We start from the raw sequence: 20,924 nt of genomic DNA, 5'->3' as shown, positions 1-20,924 counted from the left end.
CGACCCGAGGGGCCCTTACAGGGACAGCTGTGACCCCAAGAGTTTTTCCAGGGACGGAGGCGCCTCCAGGTACGTTCCTAGGGACCATGGTGCTCCCAGAGGCCCTCCCAGAGGACCTGCCAGCGGCGTGGCACCTTCAGGGGCCCTTCTAGAGGCGGTGGCTTCCCTTAGGCCTCTTAATGGGGCGCCTCTGCTCCCAAGGACCCTGCCAAGGCCTGTGGCTCACAATAGGTCCTCCTAGGGGAGGCCACGCCCCAAAACAATGGATAGTGGTGTCGTACATATTGCATTCTTCCAGTAATCTCTTACTTAACTGTGATTGGTGGAATAAGAGGTAACGTCATCAAATTATAGCCAATAGGAAAACAGAGCACTCAATTTGCACAACACCCCAACTTATGTTTTGCTGTTGGATATTTATTCTCCTTTCCATTGTTCAGGTTGAGATAATACTGAAAATGCGATGGGCGGGTCATATCTCCCAGAATTTAAATAGTGAAACGAGAATAAATCCAACAGCAAAGCATAAGTTGGGGTATTGTGCTGACTGAGTGCACTGTTCTCCTATTGGCTGTAATTTGATGACGTTACACCTTACTCCACCAATCACAGTTAAGTAAGGGATTACTGGACGAATGCAAAATGTACTACAAAACTATGAAATTTTTGGGGCGATGCCGCATATGGAAGGGCCCCTGGGGCGCCGTTGCCCCTGGCAGAGACCCTGCCGCCCCTGGAAAGGCACCCACTGCCAATAGCAGGGCCCATAGCAGCGCAACAGACCCTAAAAGGCCCATAGGGGCTCGGCAGCCCCTGGCAGGGTTATTCTGGGCAGTGGCGCCCCAAAGAGGTACCCTGGGGGAGACACCACCTCTGAAGGGCCCCTGAAGGTGCCACCACTATGGTAGAGCCCCTGGGGATGTCGCCATCCCTGGGAACACTCCTGAAGGGGCTTCCATCCCTGAAAGGAACACTGGGATCGACCTTATCCCTGTGAGGGTCACTTGGCCATGCCAGGGATGTAGGCGCTTCCAGGGCCCTTTCAGGGTCGGCAGTGCCACCAGGGGACATGTCAGGGCCTCTGGATCCACCAGGGGCGCTAGATCCACCACGGACGCGCTTAGGGACAATGTCAATACTAGGGGCTTTGTCAGGGAAGGCGGCGTTCTCAGGGGCTCCTCCAGAAACAGCAGAGTTTCCAAGGGCCTCTCAGGGACGGCAACGCTCCTAAGGACCCTCACAGACACGGAGGCGCCCCCATGGGCCCTGCTAGGGGCGCTGGCAAACCGAGGGGTCCTCACAGGGACGGGGGCGCCTCCAGGTACGTTCCTAGGGACCGTGGTGCTCCCATAGGCCCTCCCAGAGGCCCTGCCAGCAGCATGGCGCCTTCAGGAGCCCTTCCAGAGGCGGTGGCTCCCCCCAGGCCTCTTTATGGGACGCCATTGTTCCCAGGGACCCTGCCAAGGCCTGTGGCTCACAATAGGTCCTCCTAGGGGAGGCGACGCCCCAAAACAATGGATAGTGGTGTCGTACATATTGCATTCTTCCAGTAATCTCTTACTTAACTGTGATTGGTGGAATAAGAGGTAATGTCATCAAGTTGCAGCCAATAGGAAAACAGAGCAGTCAATTAGCACAACACCCCAACTTATGTTTTGCTGTTGGATATTTATTCTCCTTTTCATTGTTCAGGTTGCCATAATACTGAAAATGCGATGGGCTGGTCATATCTCCCAGAATTTAAACAGTGAAACGAGAATAAATCCAACAGCAAAGCATAAGTTGGGGTATTGTGCTGACTGAGTGCACTGTTCTCCTATTGGCTGTAATTTGATGACGTTACACCTTACTCCACCAATCACAGTCAAGTACGGGATTACTGGACGAATGCAAAATGTACTACAAAACTATGAAATTTTTGGGGCGATGCCGCATATGGAAGGGCCCCTGGGGCACCGTTGCCCCTGGCAGAGACCCTACAGCCCCTGGAAAGGCACCCACTGCCAATAGCAGGGCCCATAGCAGCGCCGCCGACCCTAGGAGGGCCCATAGGGGCGCGGCAGACCTGGCAGGTTAATTGTGGGCAGTGGCACCCCAAAGAGGTACCCTGGGGGAGACACCACCTCTGAAGGGCCCCTGAAGGTGCCACCGCTGTGGTAGAGCCCCTGGGGATGTCGCCATCCCTGTGAACATCCCTGAAGGGGCTTCCGTCCCTGTAAGGGACCCTGGGATCGACGTTATCCCTGTGAGGGTCACTTGGCCATGCCAGGGATGGAGGCGCCCCCAGGGCCCTCTCAGGGTCGGCGATGCCCCCAGGGGACCTGTCAGGGGTGCTAGATCCACCAGGGGCTCTGGACCCACCAGGGACGCTCTTAGGGACAACGACAATCCTAGGGGCTATGTCAGGGAAGGTGGCATTCTCAGGGGCTCCTCCAGAAACAGCCGAGTTTCCATGGGCCTCTCAGGGACGGCAACGCTCCTAGGGACCCTCACAGATCCGAAGGCGCCCCCATGGGCCCTGCCAGGGGCGCTGGCGACCCGAGGGTCCCTTACAGGGACAGCTGTGACCCCAAGAGTTTTTCCAGGGACGGAGGCGCCTCCAGGTACGTTCCTAGGGACCATGGTGCTCCCAGAGGCCCTCCCAGATGACCTGCCAGTGGCGTGGCACCTTCAGGGGCCCTTCTAGAGGCGGTGGCTCCCCTTAGGCCTCTTAATTGGGCGCCTCTGCTCCCAAGGACCCTGCCAAGGCCTGTGGCTCACAATAGGTCCTCCTAGGGGAGGCGACGCCCCAAAACAATGGATAGTGGTGTCATACATATTGCATTCATCCAGTAATCTCTTACTTAACTGTGATTGGTGGAATAAGAGGTAATGTCATCAAATTGCAGCCAATAGGAAAACAGAGCAGTCAATTAGCACAACACCCCAACTTATGTTTTGCTGTTGGATATTTATTCTCCTTTTCATTGTTCAGGTTGCCATAATACTGAAAATGCGATGGGCTGGTCATATTTCCCAGAATTTAAATAGTGAAACGAGAATAAATCCAACAGCAAAGCATAAGTTGGGGTATTGTGCTGACTGAGTGCACTGTTCTCCTATTGGCTGTAATTTGATGACGTTACACCTTACTCCACCAATCACAGTCAAGTAAGGGATTACTGGACGAATGCAAAATGTACTACAAAACTATGAAATTTTTTGAGCGATGCCGCATATGGAAGGGCCCCTGGGGCGCCGTTGCCCCTGGCAGAGACCCTACAGCCCCTGGAAAGGCACCCACTGCCAATAGCAGGGCCCATAGCAGCGCCGCCGACCCTAGGAGGGCCCATAGGGGCGCGACAGACCCTGGCAGGGTAATTGTGGGCAGTGGCATCCCAAAGAGGTACCATGAGGGAGACACCACCTCTGAAGGGCCCCTGAAGGTGCCACCGCTGTGGTAGAGCCCCTGGGGATGTCGCCATCCCTGTGAACACCCCTGAAGGGGCTTCCGTCCCTGTAAGGGACCCTGGGATCGACGTTATCCCTGTGAGGGTCACTTGGCCATGCCAGGGATGGAGGCGCCCCCAGGGCCCTCTCAGGGTCGGCGATGCCCCCAAGGGACCTGTCAGGGGTGCTAGATCCACCAGGGGCTCTGGATCCACCAGGGACGCTCTTAGGGACAACGACAATCCTAGGGGCTTTGTCAGGGAAGGTGGCATTCTCAGGGGCTCCTCCAGAAACAGCCGAGCTTCCATGGGCCTCTCAGGGACGGCAACGCTCCTAGGGACCCTCACAGATCCGGAGGCGCCCCCATGGGCCCTGCTAGGGCGCTGGCGACCCGAGGGGCCCTTACAGGGACAGCTGTGACCCCAAGAGTTTTTCCAGGGACGGAGGCGCCTCCAGGTACGTTCCTAGGGACCATGGTGCTCCCAGAGGCCCTCCCAGAGGACCTGCCAGCGGCGTGGCACCTTCAGGGGCCCTTCTAGAGGCGGTGGCTTCCCTTAGGCCTCTTAATGGGGCGCCTCTGCTCCCAAGGACCCTGCCAAGGCCTGTGGCTCACAATGGTCCTCCTAGGGAGGCCACGCCCCAAAACAATGGATAGTGTCATACATATTACCTGGCAGGGTAATTGTGGGCAGTGGCGCCCCAAAGAGGTACCCAGGAGAAGACACCACCTCTGAAGGTGCAACCGCTGTGGTAAAGCCCCTGGGGACGTCGCCATACCTGGGAACACCCCTGAAGGCTCTTCCGTCCCTTTAAGGGACCCTGTGATCGACGTTATCCCTGTGAGGGTCACTTGGCCATGCCAGGCACAGAGGCGCCCCCAGGGCCCTCTGAGGGTCGGCTGTGCCCCCAGGGCCCTCTGAGGGTCGGCGGTGCCCCGAGGAGACCTGTTAGGGGCGTTGGATCCACCAGGGGCGCTCTTAGGGACAACGGCAATCCTAGGGGCTTTCTCAGGGAAGGCGGCGTTCTCATGGTATGTCTTTCCCCATATGGCACAGGACTGCCCTTTCTTACAAGGAAGGCGTAATACTGTATGAACCGTCACTTTTTGTGATTTTTTTTGTAGTATTTTTCCTTTTTAATTCTCAGATTCAGGTTTTGTACTTTGTTGTGTTTTGAGCGTCAGTGAATTGTTTAGAAGAAATGGAACTTTTAAGAAACAAAAAAAAAACAGCAAAGTATTATTTTTATTTTATTTCTTCGTATTTCTGTAATGGTTTAAATTTTCTAATAACATTTCTTTGGGTACTTATTTAAATTTTTTTTTTCTATTTTATTAAAAGGACGTTATCAGTTGCTTAGGAATGTAAGAACAAGACACATATGTAATATTTTTCTGTAAATTTATTGAGCACAAGCAAAGAACATGAATGTATAAGGGTAGCCAGTTCTGAGGGAGACTGTAAGTGTCACCTTGATTTGAATGCAGTAAAGGATACGTGATATAAAAAGACTAATAAAACTAATTTATTGTTCCAACTTGACAACAATTATCAATCTACAATCCAGTCATATCATCTGTTAATTCTGAGGTTTCTACTAGTTGATTTTCACAATCTTGAGTCTCATGTGATAAGGCACTGATCAAATTTTGCTGTGAAGTTAAAAGCTGGCCTGCCCGATGGTTGTGTCCTCGCTGCTCTGTTGTGTGTTTTTGATCATCAAAGCTGCCATTTGTTGATGTCATATCTAAAAATAGACAGTGAATGTAATGGTAAGAGAAATTGGTACATTTTAATTACAAGAAAACCCTCGATAACTCGGCACATATAGGGCTCTGCCCTAGCCAAGTTATCCCAAATTCCAACTTATTAATACAGTAGAAGAAAAGAGCAAGTAAATCCTTACAAACATTACAGTACACTTATTGACCATCTCAAGTTCTTAATGTCTGAAAATTGGCACTGAGCATAGAGTGAAGAATTCAACCAATTTGTCTGTTCATTATAAACAGGCCACTGGTGGTACTTGTAGTGTATTCAATAAGAGCTGTTCACAAAAACTCATTTGAATTACTGCATATACATTACAGTATGTACTGTACTGCTGTAAAATGGAATTAAAAAAATGACCCTCTAATAGACCTAACACATCATTTGTTTACCTCAATGCAATCTGGTTTAGAGCTGGGGTCGAATTGGTAGCTTCTATTTTTATCCCACTTGAACTACGTACAAGGGTACTGTGTACATTACTACTGGTCTCTATAATCCTTCTTAATTCATGTTACAGGTGCATAACATTCAAATTCACTGCACTAGTAGGGAATGTCACAGAAAACAGTAAACTTTTGGAATGGGTAATTCATATGCTGTATGTTGTTTTATATAAATTATACCAGTGTCTGTGCAGTATACTGATAATATTAAGGGAGAACTCAAGGTACCTATATGATGATTGGGAAGGCTCAATTGATATGGACTAATGTACTATGGTGAATAGGTGTGACCATGTCTGAAGGTTATGGTATTTACGTCTGTGTACGATTAGTAAACATAGCTACCTCAGGTATCTGATGAAAATATATGGGAACAATGATCTGGGAAAAGGATAAATATATCAGACATATGGGAAGTGTTGGAATTGACCCATAAACTATACTCCAAGGAAAATATGTTATATACCTCGGTGTGAGCTTAATACACTTCATTACCCCATGTGACGAATAGCCACAAACAGAGCAATGGTTTGAGGTAATGAGATAGCCAAAGGAATTTACCTAAATCTAACGAACCAGGCACTTACTGTAGTATAAAATTTAAATTTAAGGTATGTAATTATAAGGCAGGAAGTCACAATATATAAGAAAGTGTATGTGTGGGGGCCAGAATAAAGATAGTGAAATTTAAGCATTGGCACCAGTAGGCCTAGTCAGGATGAAACGCTGCCCCATCGTCCTCAGTGATGCTCGGTATCTCACACACGCAGGTCAGTACACTACAGCTAGAGCAACATCACAGTACAGTACTTAAAGAGGCACATCTAGCACTTTATATACATCTCAAAGCCTTGCCTAATGTTATTGTCACTGTAATAAGTTAATTAATAGGTTTTGTAATGTGTGTTAATACAAAGGCCCATCAGGCCAGTAAATACATTTATTTACACTCGGTGATGCTCGGCATCTCATACATGCAGGTGTACACGCCTGTGGGCGAAGGGGGACCAGTGAGGTCTCGGAGGAAATGCTTGGCCCAGCAACTACTGTTTTACTTTGAGGAATCCACTTGGTGTTGTAGGTAACGCTTATGGATCTCTGGACATCTCACACTTCAACACCCTGGATGTGAAGAAATGATGGTGCTATTTGAGGTGCTCATGGTCACCACTTAAGTGACCTAATGATACCAGACACAGAAATAGTCCTGGTTTGAATTAATGCCTGGGAAGGATCTCATCTACCTAACAAGAGTACCAGTGTGATATGGGTACTTACTGTGTGTACCTTGGTGCTAAGAATGAGCTGCAGTATTAGGAAAGGAATGACCTAGGTAAGGAGGTCAATGATTTTGTATGGACAGAGAAGATCTTAATTAATTATTTGGAGAAGGTCGGGTATTTTATGTGTGATACAGTAACCTCAATAATTGCTTTGGGAAGGTCAATTAATTTTTTTATTGGGAAATAAAGTACCAGTGATATCCCCGTTAGTCGGAACAATTGGTGCAGAGCATTTCCGGGAATGACAGATTTCTAGGTAATGAGACGACTCTCTCAAAGCCGGAAAAAATCTCTCATCCCTGGAATTTTCCGGGTAATGGAAAAATGTTCTCAGAATTTCCAGAAATTGCCCATTACAGCATTTCTTGAACCCGGAAAATTATCCCTCATCCCCGGAATTTTCCGGGTGTTGGGAATTTTTTTTTTCCTGAAAAAGTGCTCCTCGGAAAATCGTTCCCAAAGCCGTAATTTTACCGGAAAATTCCAGGTTTGGGAACAATATTCCGAGAAAATTTCAATTCCGGCTATCTTAGAGTTCCGGGTTTGAGGGATTCCGGCAAAGGGAGATATTACTGTATAGTAGACTCACAACTTACGTGAGGGTTATGTTTTTGGGACTTCGAGTAAAGCCAAAAAACTCGCAAAGTCAGAAACACTCCTAAAATACCCTAAATCGCATTTAAATCACTATATATTTATGTACATATACACTAGAACTCATAAATCACTAGTGTAATGTGATACAGATGATTAATTTTTATCTCTTGTGCAAAATATATGATGTCTATATTCAAATTATTCGCTGTCTTGCAAGGATTCTAGCAATGCAAGTTATATTCTCCTGTGATAATGGTATTTAGTAGTGCTGTTAATGTGTGTGCTGTGTAAGTGCCTTGTCATTTCACTGCACCACCTGCCTCATCACCTCACTCCTCACCTTGCAGTGTGACATTTATTTACTGTACTGTATTACTGTAGTATTTACATTATTATTACTTTATGTAATTAAAAAAATATTTATATTTGCACAGTAATTATAAATAGATTATTTTATGTAGCAGCCACGGTAACGTGCAAGAACTGGACACAAAATGAATGAATAATCAAACAAAAAAATTTGGAAATTGTCAAATAATGTGAAAATATTCCAAACTCAGTTAATACAGATTTTTCGGTAATTTAAGTGACCTAGAGCCCCCTTTTTGTCGAATTAAAGAGGGTATAAAACAAAGTTGTGATACAGACCTAATGATGATTGGGAGCTTCTGGTGTTAATCTGTGTCATGAGGGCAATAAGAGTTGCATTTTGTGTGGTCATGGTAGACAGCAGCTCCTTAACAGTATTTCCCTGGCTCATCACAGTTTGCTGAAGGCTCTGTCGGGACAGAAAAACAGATGGAAAAATTAAGTATAAATTACATTTATAAGAGAACAATGAAGAAAGTAAAAATTCATTATTTACAGATAAATCTATGAATTTTCACATACGGTATTCTTTGAAAGACGGATTAATATATATTGCATTAGACTAATTTTATGTGGTTACAAATGTCTAATTTAATAAAAACCAATATATATATATATATATATATATATATATATATATATATATATATATATATATATATATATATATATATATATATATATATATATATATATATATATATATATATATATATATATATATATATATATATATATATATATATATACAGGTTGTACCTCTCTAGTCCGGCAACCTCGGGACCTGACCGGTGCCGGACCATGGAAATTGCTGGACCATGGAAATTCACCCTTTTCCTGGATAGATAGTGACTTGTGCTTATGCCTGGAAGCACTAGCAGCACTTTCTCTGCGTCATGGTCTCTTTGAAGACATATTGAAGGGTTAAATGTCGTATAGTAGCTTCTCAAATTTCGCGAGTTTTTAATTCTTAACGTATTTTATTGGAACACACAAAAAAATAAATAAATAAAAATTTTGACGGCGGAAACTTGAATTTCGACGGGTTTGAACGGCCCGCCAACGTGCAGACGACGTGCATAATCGTGTAAACAGGGTCATTTCTCTTATGTACAAAAAGATTCATTATTGTTTATTACTGAATGTCTTTTTTATTGAATTAATGTTTATATGTGCAAAATGAGCAATACAATTCATTAATAATACGTAGAAAATTAAAACACATGAGGAAATGACACAGCATTGTTTTCGTTGATTACAAAACCAGTGACTGACTGGTTCTACATATAAAACTGAAGAAAATAAGACCTTGGTTGTAGCTGTAGTAAAATTAATATGGTTGTTTTAAGTAATGTTATTTAATGTTAATAAATGGAACAATAGAAGTAGCTAACGATAATGGTAAAGAAAAAGAGAGATCGCATATGTAAGTGCGCATGCGCACACGTGAAAACATATCGTCATTACTTTACATAAGAATATGAAAGCAACTCTTATTTACTGTTCATATATATTTTAATTAATGTTCTTGAATTTGTTTTTATTGAATTAATGTACGTGTGTGCAAAATTAACAATACAATTTATTAATAATACGTGGAATATTAGAGGAGACGAGACGGCTGCCGGCATTGTTTATGTTAAAGCTTACGAAACCAGTGACTGATTGGTTCTATATATAAAACTGAAGAAAATAAGACCCTGAGTTTAGCTGTAGTAAAATTAATGTAAAAAATGAATATGGTTGCTTGAAGTACCTGTAATGTTATTTAATGTTAATAAATGGAACAATATAAGTAGCTAACCATTAATGGTAAAAAAAAGTGAGACTGCTCGTATGTAAGTGCGCACATGTGAAAATATATCGTCATTACTCTACATAAGAATATGAAAGCAACACTTATTTACTGCTCATATATATTGAAGGGTTAAATGTTGTACTCTGTATAGACAAGCAGAGAGAGAGAGAGAGAGCAGCCGAACTGCCGGATGTAAACAAACCTTAATTTCCCGCGGCTTTTTTTTTTTTAAGGGGATTAGCCCACCCGGGAATAGGTCACTGACCCACATTAGGGCCTCAGGGGCAAAAATTTAATACTCCTGTAATAATAATAATAATTCAGATGAGTAAGAAAAAAGAAAAAAAAGCTGCCTATCTACCTATTGCACAAACTAAAATCGTTCCGGACCACGGGAGTTTCCGGACCACAGAATGCCGGAGAAGAGAGGTACAATCTGTATATATATATATATATATATATATATATATATATATATATATATATATATATATATATATATATATATATATATATATATATATATATATATATATATATATATATTTATTTATTTATTTATTTATATATATATACAGTTGGTCCTCATATTACGCGGTCCCGCATTCCGCGTTTCACCGTTAACGCGGTCCCGCATTCCGCGTTTCACCGTTAACGCGGTGCCTTGCCAGAACCTAACATTTTCACATTCCGCGGTCGTGAACCCCATTACGCGGAGAGCGGCTGGCAAGCCGCGCCATTTTTGGATCCAAACCTCCCGCCATCCGCCATGTTGTGTAAGAGGCGCGAAAATGGTGCGCACAAGGTCGCCCAGTCATCAAAACATGACCAGTTCTTCACCCGCCACCCACTACAGCCGGCCCAAGTCAGTGATAGTGATAATTATAGTGAGGATATGGACTTATATGGACTTTGAGGGGTTTAACAAAGAGGCCCTGCAAGCCTCTGTGGTGGATAGTGATACAATTGATACCAGTGATACAGGTGAGGGCCAATAATCTGCCCTCTGCCTCGGAACCAACCCCCCATCCCCGTGTGCCCAGCCATCTTTTCTACTAATGTAAGTGTTAAAAACCTAATATTATTGATATTTCTCTTAATTATTAATTGTGTGTGCATGCCATCATAAAGTTAAGATAATATTTTTACTACAACATAGTTGTGTGTCGTCAAAAAGTGGAGTTTGGGGATCGGCCTGGACTCCATTTCAATTAATCCCATATGTTATGTTATTCACTTTACGCGTTCCTCACTTTCCGCGGTACCCTCCGGGTTACATTAACCGCGTAATGTGAGACCCAACTGTGTGTGTGTATATATATATATATATATATATATATATATATATATATATATATATATATATATATATATATATATATATATATATATATATATATATATATATATATATATATATATATATATATATATATATATATAAGAACCTCACTTTACGGGTTAATTCAACCCACGGCGGCCCGCGTAAAGTGAGAAACGCGTAAAGTGAACAACATAACATATGGGATTAATTGAAATGGAGACCGGGCCGACCCCCAAACTCCACTTTTTCAGACACAATACCTATGTTGTAGTAAAAATAACTTCTTAATTTTATGATGGTATGCACACACAATAAATAATTAAGAGAAATATCAATAATATTAAGTTTTTTAACACTTACATTAGTAGAAAAGATGGCTGGGCACACGGGGATGGGGGGTTGGTTTCGAGGCAGAGGGCAGATTATTGGCCCTCACCTGTATCACTTGTATCAATTGTATCACTATCCACCACAGAGGCTTGCAGGGCCTCTTTGTCAAACCCCTCAAAGTCCACATAAGTCCATATCCTCATTATCATTATCACTATCACTGACTTGGGCCGGCTGTGGTGGATGGCGGGTGAAGAACTCGGTAATGTTTTGATGACTGGGCGACCTTGTGCGCACCCTGCTCGCGCCGCTCTCCGCGTAAAGGGGTACACGCACCGCGGAAAGTGAGCATTTCGGTTTCGGCAGGGTACCGCGTAAACGTGGAAATGCGTAATGTGGGACCGCGTAAAGCGAGGGTTGACTGTATATATATATATATATATATATATATATATATATATATATATATATATATATATATATATATATATATATATATATATATATATATATATATCTTAACCTGGATTTTTGAACATATTGCAACATGTTTATTTTGTTATCTTTTATTTGTGTGTGGGGATGGATCAATGGATACAGATACTTCTTAGAGGAGGTGAATAATAAGAGAGATCTAATGTCATTATGTCATTCAAGTAAAAATACATTCTAAACAACTCTGATTCTTTCAGAAAATTCCCAAACTTCCCTGAATCAAGAAAACTGACCTGCATCAAGGTCTCTTGTCGCTCAGTGTGTAATCTAAGTGTCTCACGGATTTCTGCCAGTGCTGAAGAACATGATTCTAGCATGTGAAATGTTTGGACTTCCATTTGAGAAGGATCCAAGTTATCAACTGTGGAGGATTTTGGTGTTCCTTGCTGAGTTGTAAGTTCTCCTCTCACAGCTATCCCTGTTGAATCTGAGCCCATGTCATCATCTTCTACAGCACCCCACCATCTATCTCTGGCACGTTGAGCTGCACGTCGACCTCTGTTAAATACAAGTGTAGATTTTGAGGTAATTAGGTAACATAATGTTAGATGTACCTGTATATCAACAGATGCAGAAATGGAGAATTGATCCTGAAAGCATTCTTTAAACCCTTTCACTCTGTGGATGCCAGTAAGGTGAAATCTGTTAATCCCTTTGAATGCAATGATACCACTCCCTTCTCTGTCATAGGCTTCTAAGAGAGAACAAGCTGCTTTAGTTCCTCCAAAAAAGTGAAAGATTGTCTAGAGCAGTGATTAAATCTAACTAAGTACCTCCTCCTAATTCCTTCTAGCGAGGGGGAGCAACCTCAACATGAACCCCTAATTTGAGATTGGCTGTGGAAGAGAAGGAAGGAATGGGGATCAATTTGATAAATATTAACAAAACAACACTTGAAGGTGCCAGGAACTCAGCTAAAAGAGCTCATGGGACCCCTAGTAAGTAACCCCCCATTACAATGGGCAACATAGCAGAGAGAGTTAAACTAGAACAGGAGTACGGTATCGTATTGTATAGATAAAGGTTCCATACCTTCCCCTTTTCCGAGGTGGCTCACCATCGACAGCTTCAATCTTGCATTTACCATCTCCTACAGTGGATGACTGGGCTGACACCATAACAGTATTTACAGAGGTCACTGATAAGGGATCAGAGGCCTCTGACAAAGGATCTTGTTCAGGAACAATAGGAGTGGTTAGAGGGCTGGGTAAACTGTCCTGAGGTGCATCAAGATCTCTGTGGTCTAAACTTGAGTGTGGTATTTTTTCAATCTTTTCTTTTCTCATGAGAGGAACTACTTGATCAAGTATTTGAAAGTATGGCCAGTCTGCATTTGCTGTAGAACAGCCTCCTTTAATGTCCTGTGGTGGGAAATGGGATATGCACTGCTTTATACAAATTTGTGAAAGGCAATTTATGACTAAAATTATCAATTTCCAACAGAGCTGATTACTTCATTGTAATTCTTGCTTTTGACTTACAATTCATCCATGAATAATATTTAAAAACATATGGCATTACTGAAAATTATTTTCAGTGTTAATATTTTTATTTGTTAATGTTACTACAATACAGTATAATGGTGCTGAACAAGTGTACCAAACCATGAAATGACTGGCATCTTTTCATCCTTTTAGCCACCTATTACAAGAAATAAGTACAGTACATGTAAATATAACTTAAAACAAAAAAGTCCATCAATAACTTCACACATTTTGTCCTGTCAAGTTAATACTGATTAAATACTTTTTAGGAAAATGATCTACAGTACATGCTTTACCCTACACTCATTTTACACACAGACACAATAGCATATGTTCACATAGCATAACATCTAAAAAATACTCATATGGTAGCTACTTCACAAAGGTTACGGTAATGACAGATGATCCTTTTTCCCCCCAACAACTCTAGTTTAATAAGCTACAGTTTGGAGATCTCTAGACACACCCGACAATAAGTAAGTCTCTCCCCTTTAACTTAATTTTATACCGCTTTTATTCTTTAAAAATATCATCCCCTGTACCCTCACCTGGCTGGCTCTAAGGTCTTACTTAGCATAGATATCCACACCCCTCTTGCAAGTTGTTTGAGAGAGGTTCATAAATGAGTCATATCGATCTATATTGAACTCACATTCCCCTGTTCTTGCACAACAGTTCTACAACACCTTATCTCTCTTGTCAAAAAACGTGTCAGTATTAGTGTACTGGACATGACTTTCAAGCAGGAATTTGTTCTTGGTAATATCTCTGATCTTGGTAATGACTCCGGCCTCCTTACATTCTCAGCAGCTACAGCATTTGCTAAATACATTGTATTTTGTGGGGTGTGGTCAAAGATGACATTGTTTACATGTACTCACCTCCTCCTGGGTGGAAGGTGTCTCGCTGTCCCCTGCTTCTGTGTTGGCGCTCTTGCTCCCACTACCATTCCCTTGTACATAACCCATGTATGTCCATCCCCGTTTCTCATAGAATCCTCCCTCTGCTTCAAGTACCATAGGCGTTTTTTGTGCTGTTCCCTCTGCATTACCGTTCAATCTGGGTGTATGAATATATTCCTAAATGCTTCACTCCTTGCTAATTTCTTTGCCTGCCGAATAACTTCCCATTTCTTATCCTCACTCACTAGTGTGATCCTTAAGGGAAGAGACCTGTCCTCCTGCTTTTGTCCCAGCGTCCTCACATCCTGAGGGGGGCTGACATTTTAAGAGCCTCTGTACAAATACTCTCAAACTGCAACTTATCATGTGTTTTCCTACTCTCAACTTCCTCCGACTGGCTCTGAGGGACTACACACACTATTATGCTGTTCTTGAACTCAAAACATTTCCATTGTTCCTCCTCTCCCCTATCAGTAGGTCTACTAGTTGCCATTCAATACACTTCTGCAGAATCCCTAGCTGCTGAAGGATCTGTTCAGATTCTGCATTACTCTCCGTCAACTTCTGTGACCCTGCTAAAGCCTGAGCATAAAATTTCTTCACTACTCCTCCCTCCGTTCTGTCAGCTACTTCCTCAAGTCTTAGCGAGGATCTCTATTGTCTTCTTTAAGTTTTTCATTCCCTTATGATGATCTGCAATAGCCTCCTTTACTTTGGTTATGCAGTCAGGGCAGTACCAGCAACAGCCTTTTTGCTTTATCGCATTCTGCAACATCCTAAACGCTGATGCTGTCTTACCAACACAATCTTCTCCTAGACGTCATCCCTTTGCAGCAATTGCACGTCAGCAAGCTACTTGGTGACCCTGGGGTTTTGGTCTCTGGTTCCCCATGCCTTTTTCATGTCCTGTCATAAACTGTCTTCTTCCTTTTATGTACTTACACCTGTGGGACACGTAGTGCTTGACAGCAGTGGCCGTTGTCAATCCTGAGGGAATGGGGGTTGAGGGGAGATAGTGGGGGATGTCCAGACTCTGTAAGATTCTTCTTAGTCTTAACCCAATTTACGATGTGTTATACGTAATTCTACAGATGGTTTAATAGTAATAATACCTGTACTTATTTTTACTATGATAATTGCTTTTGTGCCTTTCTGTCAAGGGCCTTTTAAAGCCTCACAACACAGCAGTGCTCCCACCGTAGGTCTCGTGTCTGGTGTGTTGGGGGGAGGGGGGGATGCCACCTTCATAATCTTCCACTTTATTCTGCCAAAGAAATTTACTCTTCGCTGGGATGACTTCCTTTATAATCACACCTACTAATTGTAATCTAAATGAACTAAGATGTGTGAGTGATCATGCCCTTGTGGCAGACTAATATTATTTAGAAAATCATTTAACTGTCCTGCCATTCATGAACTTGCTGGCACCCTCGTCTGTCCAGTGCTGCTGTCCATGACAGTTTGACTTGTTTTCTGTTTGCTTTTTCCAGTTCTCCTCGATAAGTTGTTAGTATCTCTACATACTATCACTATGTGCACTGTATCTCACTATGAATGGTGAATTATATGGACAATCAGTCCTTTAGAAAGCACAGAAAAAATACTTTCTTTGGGGCAGCAATAATGCTGTTTGTGACAGTTCGGCTTGTTTAGTTTTTTTTTTTTTACTACTATGTTCTCTTTTCCAAATCTCATCAATGGATTTATCTATAAGTACTATCACTATATACACTGTATCTCACTGTGAATGGTGGATCATAAGCACAATTACAGTCCTTGAGAAAACACACATCCAAAAAAAAAACCTTCTTTGTTGCACCAATAATATATCTTGGTTACTTCCAGGCACTGGTGCCTGATTGCTTGCCCCCAATTTTTTTTCACTTCAATTTATTTTCAGCCTCCACCGTGGTCACTGTTGTCACTGTGGATGGTCAATCACAGCCATGAAACTCATTAAAAATTTTCTGAATAAATCTTGTCATATGATTTTGTCATTGTATACATCCCAGCCTATTTCTCTGGTCAGTAGAGAGTTTTTTCAATATAAAATCGTGAATAACTTTAATAATCCTACATCGATTTACACATTCATATCAGTTATACGATCTTGATGCTCTTATGTAATCACTGTTCAATTGCCACCGCTCAACAATGAAGGCACGAGTGCCAACACGCTTTGTTGCATGACTTTTATTGTTTAATTACATGTAACAATGGCAACATGCCATTTCACAGACCACTTCATCACCAGTTTTTCCTCTTACTAGTAAGTCAAGCTATTGCTAAACCAAATTCTGACCTAACATTAAGTGGGAAAGGTGTATTTTTTTTAATCACCAAACCGAACTAATGTTAAGTGAATTAATGCTAAACGCGGAATATCTGTAGAATGTAATACTACAGTGATATCTCCGTTAGCCAGAACAATTGGTGCAAAGCACTTCCGGAATGAGAGATTTCCTGGTAACGGAAAAATTTTCTCAGACATTCCAGAAATTGCCCATTACATCATCTCTCAAACCCGGAAAAATATCCCCCATCCCTGGAATTTTCCAGGTACCGGATACTTTTCTCGGAATTTCCAGAAAATGCACCTGATTTTCATCTCTCAAACCCGGAAAAAACTCCCCCCATCCCGGAATTTTCCGGGTATCTGGAAAATTTTCTCAGAATTTTTCTGAAAATGTGCCCCTCGGAAAATCGTTCCCAAAGCCATAATTTTCTGGAGACTTCTGGCTTCAGGAACGATTTTCCGAAATAATTTAAATTCCGGGTATCGGAGAGTTCCGGGTTTGAGGGATTCCTGCTAATGGAGATATTACTTACAGTACTGTAATGTCAAAATATCGTGAAAAGAGCATTTTGATTAAAATAGCTTATTCAAAGTGTTTGTATGTACCAAAAACAATCCTCATATGCCATTAATTTTTTCTTTTATCATATCAGCTGCCTAGCCATTTGGGTGGTTGGTATGATCTGTTACGACCTTTATCATCCAGTGTTAGTACAGGAGAAAATCGCAGTACCCAAGGAAAACCTGCAATGTTAGGAAGGATCATACTGCATAACATCCTTCTCACATCTGTCCTGGATTGGGGATTGATCCCAGGACATAATACTGAGAGATTGAAGGTTACCACTAAACCACCAACAATCACTGCAATGAAAGAGCATCCACTAGCTAAAGAAATGGAGACTTTATATTGATGGTCATCAACAAGTGCCAGACTGGCCAAGTCCTCACCTTGCCACTTACCATGTATTTTTGCAGTAGATTGGACCATTTTTTTCTAGCTTGTGTAGGTGTTATGATGTGGGTCAGTCCTAGTTCATCCACGATCCGACTATGATAAAGAAATTTCCACTTAGGTTGTTGACATAAATAAAAATATATTAAATTATCTAAAATATGGCTTACCATGCTATATCTAATTACTCGTACTCTATATGCACCCTATAGTACAGTATATATAACTGTGATACCTCCAGTAAGCAAAACAAGTCAAAGTATTGATAGCAGCCATGTGTTTAAGTGTTCTTGCCACACTGAGATGTGGAGTGGGCAAGTCCCTTGGGAAACACCAGTACCACTGCTCATTCTTACACTTCCCTGTGTTAGGTGAGGTGGTTGTGTGTCCCACTTGTGGTACATAACTGTCCCTGCGTACAAGCCAATTTGTCGATCTTTGGTTCTGACCTGCTCTAACTTTCCCTCCTACACTGTAGGCTCTCTCTCTTTACCCAACTCAAATGTTATCTGCTAAAACATCCACTCAAGTGACTAAAACACCTCTCTTTGTACATTCTGTCTCCATACAAACTATCTTCTTTCTTTTTGTATTTTGTTGAAACACCTTACTTTTGTTGACAATGACTATAGTACTGTATTAACTTTCTCATACATTACACGTCCTTCCTAACCTATCATTTCCCTATCATTTGCAACTTTTCATGTAACCACAAACCAGAGTAAGTGTCATCTGCAAACAGGAGCCATCATACCATCAATTTTTATACAATAAATTTTTTATCCCAACTGAAAAAGGTTTTATCCATCCCCCTTCACCTTTCTCAGTATCCCATCCATGAAAATAATAAAAAAAAAAATTAGCAATATTATTTAAACTTTACTTTCACCAGGAATCACTTCTCTTTCTCAAAATATATTAATATATACGTACTGTAGTTTTTTATGGGGAACAGCCCACCCGGGTACAGGTCATAGACCCACAACAGGGCCTGGGGGCAAAAATAAGAGTAAAAAGAAAGCAAATAGAAGAGAAAAAGACTACAGTATATTAATCTACACCACTAAGATGCCAGAAAACCAGCTTTTTGAAGTGAGGCAGATTGTACAAGTATGGAAACACAGAAGAAGGCAGAGCATTCCACAGTTTGACTGTGTGAGGAAAGAAGGATGTACTATAACGGGTTATTCTAGTGTGACCGACATCCACAGAGAAACAGTGGGCACCGTGGGCAAGAAGTGTGTTACGAGCTCACGGCCTTGCCGCCTGTACACTGGATGCCAAATCCACCGAACGTTGCCCGTTAAAGTGCCTGCAAAAGAGAGAGAGTGAAGCAACATTGTGGAGAAGAAAAAGGGAAGAGAGATTTTAAACTAAAGGAGAGTTAACAAGACGAAATTCCTTTGATTCCACCTTATCTAACAGTTGGACAGAAGAAGAGCCACCCCAGATATGAGAGCAGTACTCCAAGTTAGGATATATGAATCCCTTATAATCTTGAAGCAACTGTTCAGGGGTGAAGTAACTATGGCATCTGTACAGCATTCCCAGCTTTTGGGAGGCAGTTTTAGCAATGTTGTGGATGTGTGGTTTCCATGACATATTAGAGGAAATGGTGAGGCCTAAAATATCTATTTTAGAATTTGACAGAATGATTGCATCCTGAAATGTGATTGGTGGATCTTCTATTTTGGAAAGTGTAATTGGTAAATACTGTGTTTTATAACTATTGACTCTAACCAAGTCAATATTATTGTTAGCTGATTTCATTGGAAAATAAAAGAATAGGAATAATAAAACATATCAAGAGTGAGAAAAGTTATACAGTATATGTTGTCAATAGTAAGAGAGGCAATTGAGACCCTGCAATTGTGTGTAAATAAGGCAGACAGAAAGACAGATCAGCAACCTGGGACTTGGTCACAATTTTATACTGTGATCTAAAATTTTAATTTTCTACAAGATTCTGTAATATCAAAAAAAGCTAATTAAAAGAAAACTCAGTCTTATGATCATGACATTCAGACATTAAACTCAAATAACACTGTAGCTATATTAGGAACTTTTTACCTGTAAGCCTTCTCGCACTGATGCTTACGTCCATTGAAAAGATGACGAAGCTTGTACCGTAGTTGAATAAACTCCCGGGTAGACTCATCCGACCCTAGAATTACAAGCATATTTTAAATCATCCACATAAAGTGCTTTTAATTCAAAAAAAGATATTCAAGATAATATAGATAACTTAGAAAGTATGAAGCAGTTTACATGTTACATACATCAGCTTTTTAAAGACCATAAAGGCACAGTCCCCTGTCACTGTAAATGCACTAGTGAAGAGGACTGTACCTGCAGGTGTGCTACGCCAACCATGCTAATCTATGCTAATAATCTTTGGTAAATTTGCGTAAGTGGGCGACATTCCAACTTAAAGCAAGCAATATTTCAGTAACCATTCGTTTCCGACCGAAATGCCATACAAGAAAAGTGTCTTAGAATAGTCTGAACTATGCAAAAAATTTATTTTTAATTAAGAAATTGATTTGGCCCCACTAATACAATAATACCTTATCTTCTTTTAGTCAGGTTAATGTGAGTGGTAAAATTATAGTTTCGACCATCCCTGTATTTAGATATCCAAACTAATGTAACCTAACCTAACCTTAGATTCCCAGGAAGACCAAAACTAAAATAATACCACTAAAATAAAAACACATTCCTATCCACATGCACATTTAGCATGGAGTAGCATAGAATTAGGTAACATTTAAGTTAAAATACAGGATATCATGTGCCTGCCACCTGACCATTAGTAACAACACTGATATCAACAACCTGGTGTAAATTCATGTCGATATTCAGAGATATCCTCCCTTTTTCACATTACTCCACAATACTGCTTCTTTCTTCTATAAACTGTGTCCACGTTTGTTTCGGGTTTCCCTTTAAACCCTATTAAAGCACTAAAATACTCTTGGTATACCAGAGCTACTGAGGTTCATTCATGTTTCTACAGCTGAAGAAATGTGTTGTAGACATCTCCAGCTTTTTGAAGACGGCAATGATAGACATCTTAAAAATCGCATTCTAATTTAATAAACAGTCTTATAACACATATTAAAGTATTCTTACATTTTACTGAACCATTCATTATTCCTTAAATGTCACTGGTATCCTCCAATTTTTAAGGAAACACAACACTTTTCACAAAGCTATTGTGGAGGCAGAGTAGTCTACAAGGACTTGCAAATGGCGGGCGATCATGTTGTTCACATTGGTTAAAGGAAAGAGCAACAGATAAGCCACTAATTGGCAAAAAATAACATTAATAGTAATAATAATATTTATTCTGTGAAATGGTCAAGCAAGTCTACATTTGCTTTGGCTAATTATATATATGCGTTGCCGATATACTTTCTAAACTGAATACTTGTATTGCTTTTACAC

At 41.4% G+C, this 20,924-nt stretch overlaps 1 protein-coding gene across 6 annotated transcripts in view; it reads right to left on the bottom strand.

The window, feature by feature from the left end:
- Nucleotides 1-4,812: 4,812 nt before the first annotated feature.
- LOC121874867 overlaps nucleotides 4,813-20,924 on the bottom strand; it is a 16,332-nt gene continuing 220 nt past the window's right edge. Inside the window, exons 1-7 of one of the 6 annotated variants that reach the window (XM_042379163.1) lie at nucleotides 20,610-20,762; nucleotides 19,548-19,641; nucleotides 17,486-17,573; nucleotides 12,873-13,201; nucleotides 12,074-12,338; nucleotides 8,173-8,302; nucleotides 4,813-5,175 (exon numbers count right to left, since the gene is read on the bottom strand). In XM_042379163.1, coding sequence (XP_042235097.1) covers nucleotides 4,985-5,175; nucleotides 8,173-8,302; nucleotides 12,074-12,338; nucleotides 12,873-13,201; nucleotides 17,486-17,573; nucleotides 19,548-19,641; nucleotides 20,610-20,628 — 1,116 coding nt within the window. In that variant the 5' untranslated portion in view covers nucleotides 20,629-20,762 and the 3' untranslated portion in view covers nucleotides 4,813-4,984. Of the gene's footprint in view, nucleotides 5,176-6,592; nucleotides 6,767-8,172; nucleotides 8,303-12,073; nucleotides 12,339-12,872; nucleotides 13,202-17,485; nucleotides 17,574-19,547; nucleotides 19,642-20,309; nucleotides 20,549-20,609; nucleotides 20,763-20,924 lie in introns of those variants that run through there. The other 5 variants (XM_042379164.1, XM_042379166.1, XM_042379165.1 and 2 more) reach the window with 5 other exon arrangements.

The sequence above is a fragment of the Homarus americanus genome, unplaced genomic scaffold (genome assembly GCF_018991925.1).
Source record: "Homarus americanus isolate GMGI-L3 unplaced genomic scaffold, GMGI_Hamer_2.0 scaffold56009, whole genome shotgun sequence".
NCBI classification, from domain to species: Eukaryota; Metazoa; Arthropoda; class Malacostraca; order Decapoda; family Nephropidae; genus Homarus; species Homarus americanus.
This window is presented reverse-complemented; position numbering and strand designations above follow the sequence as displayed.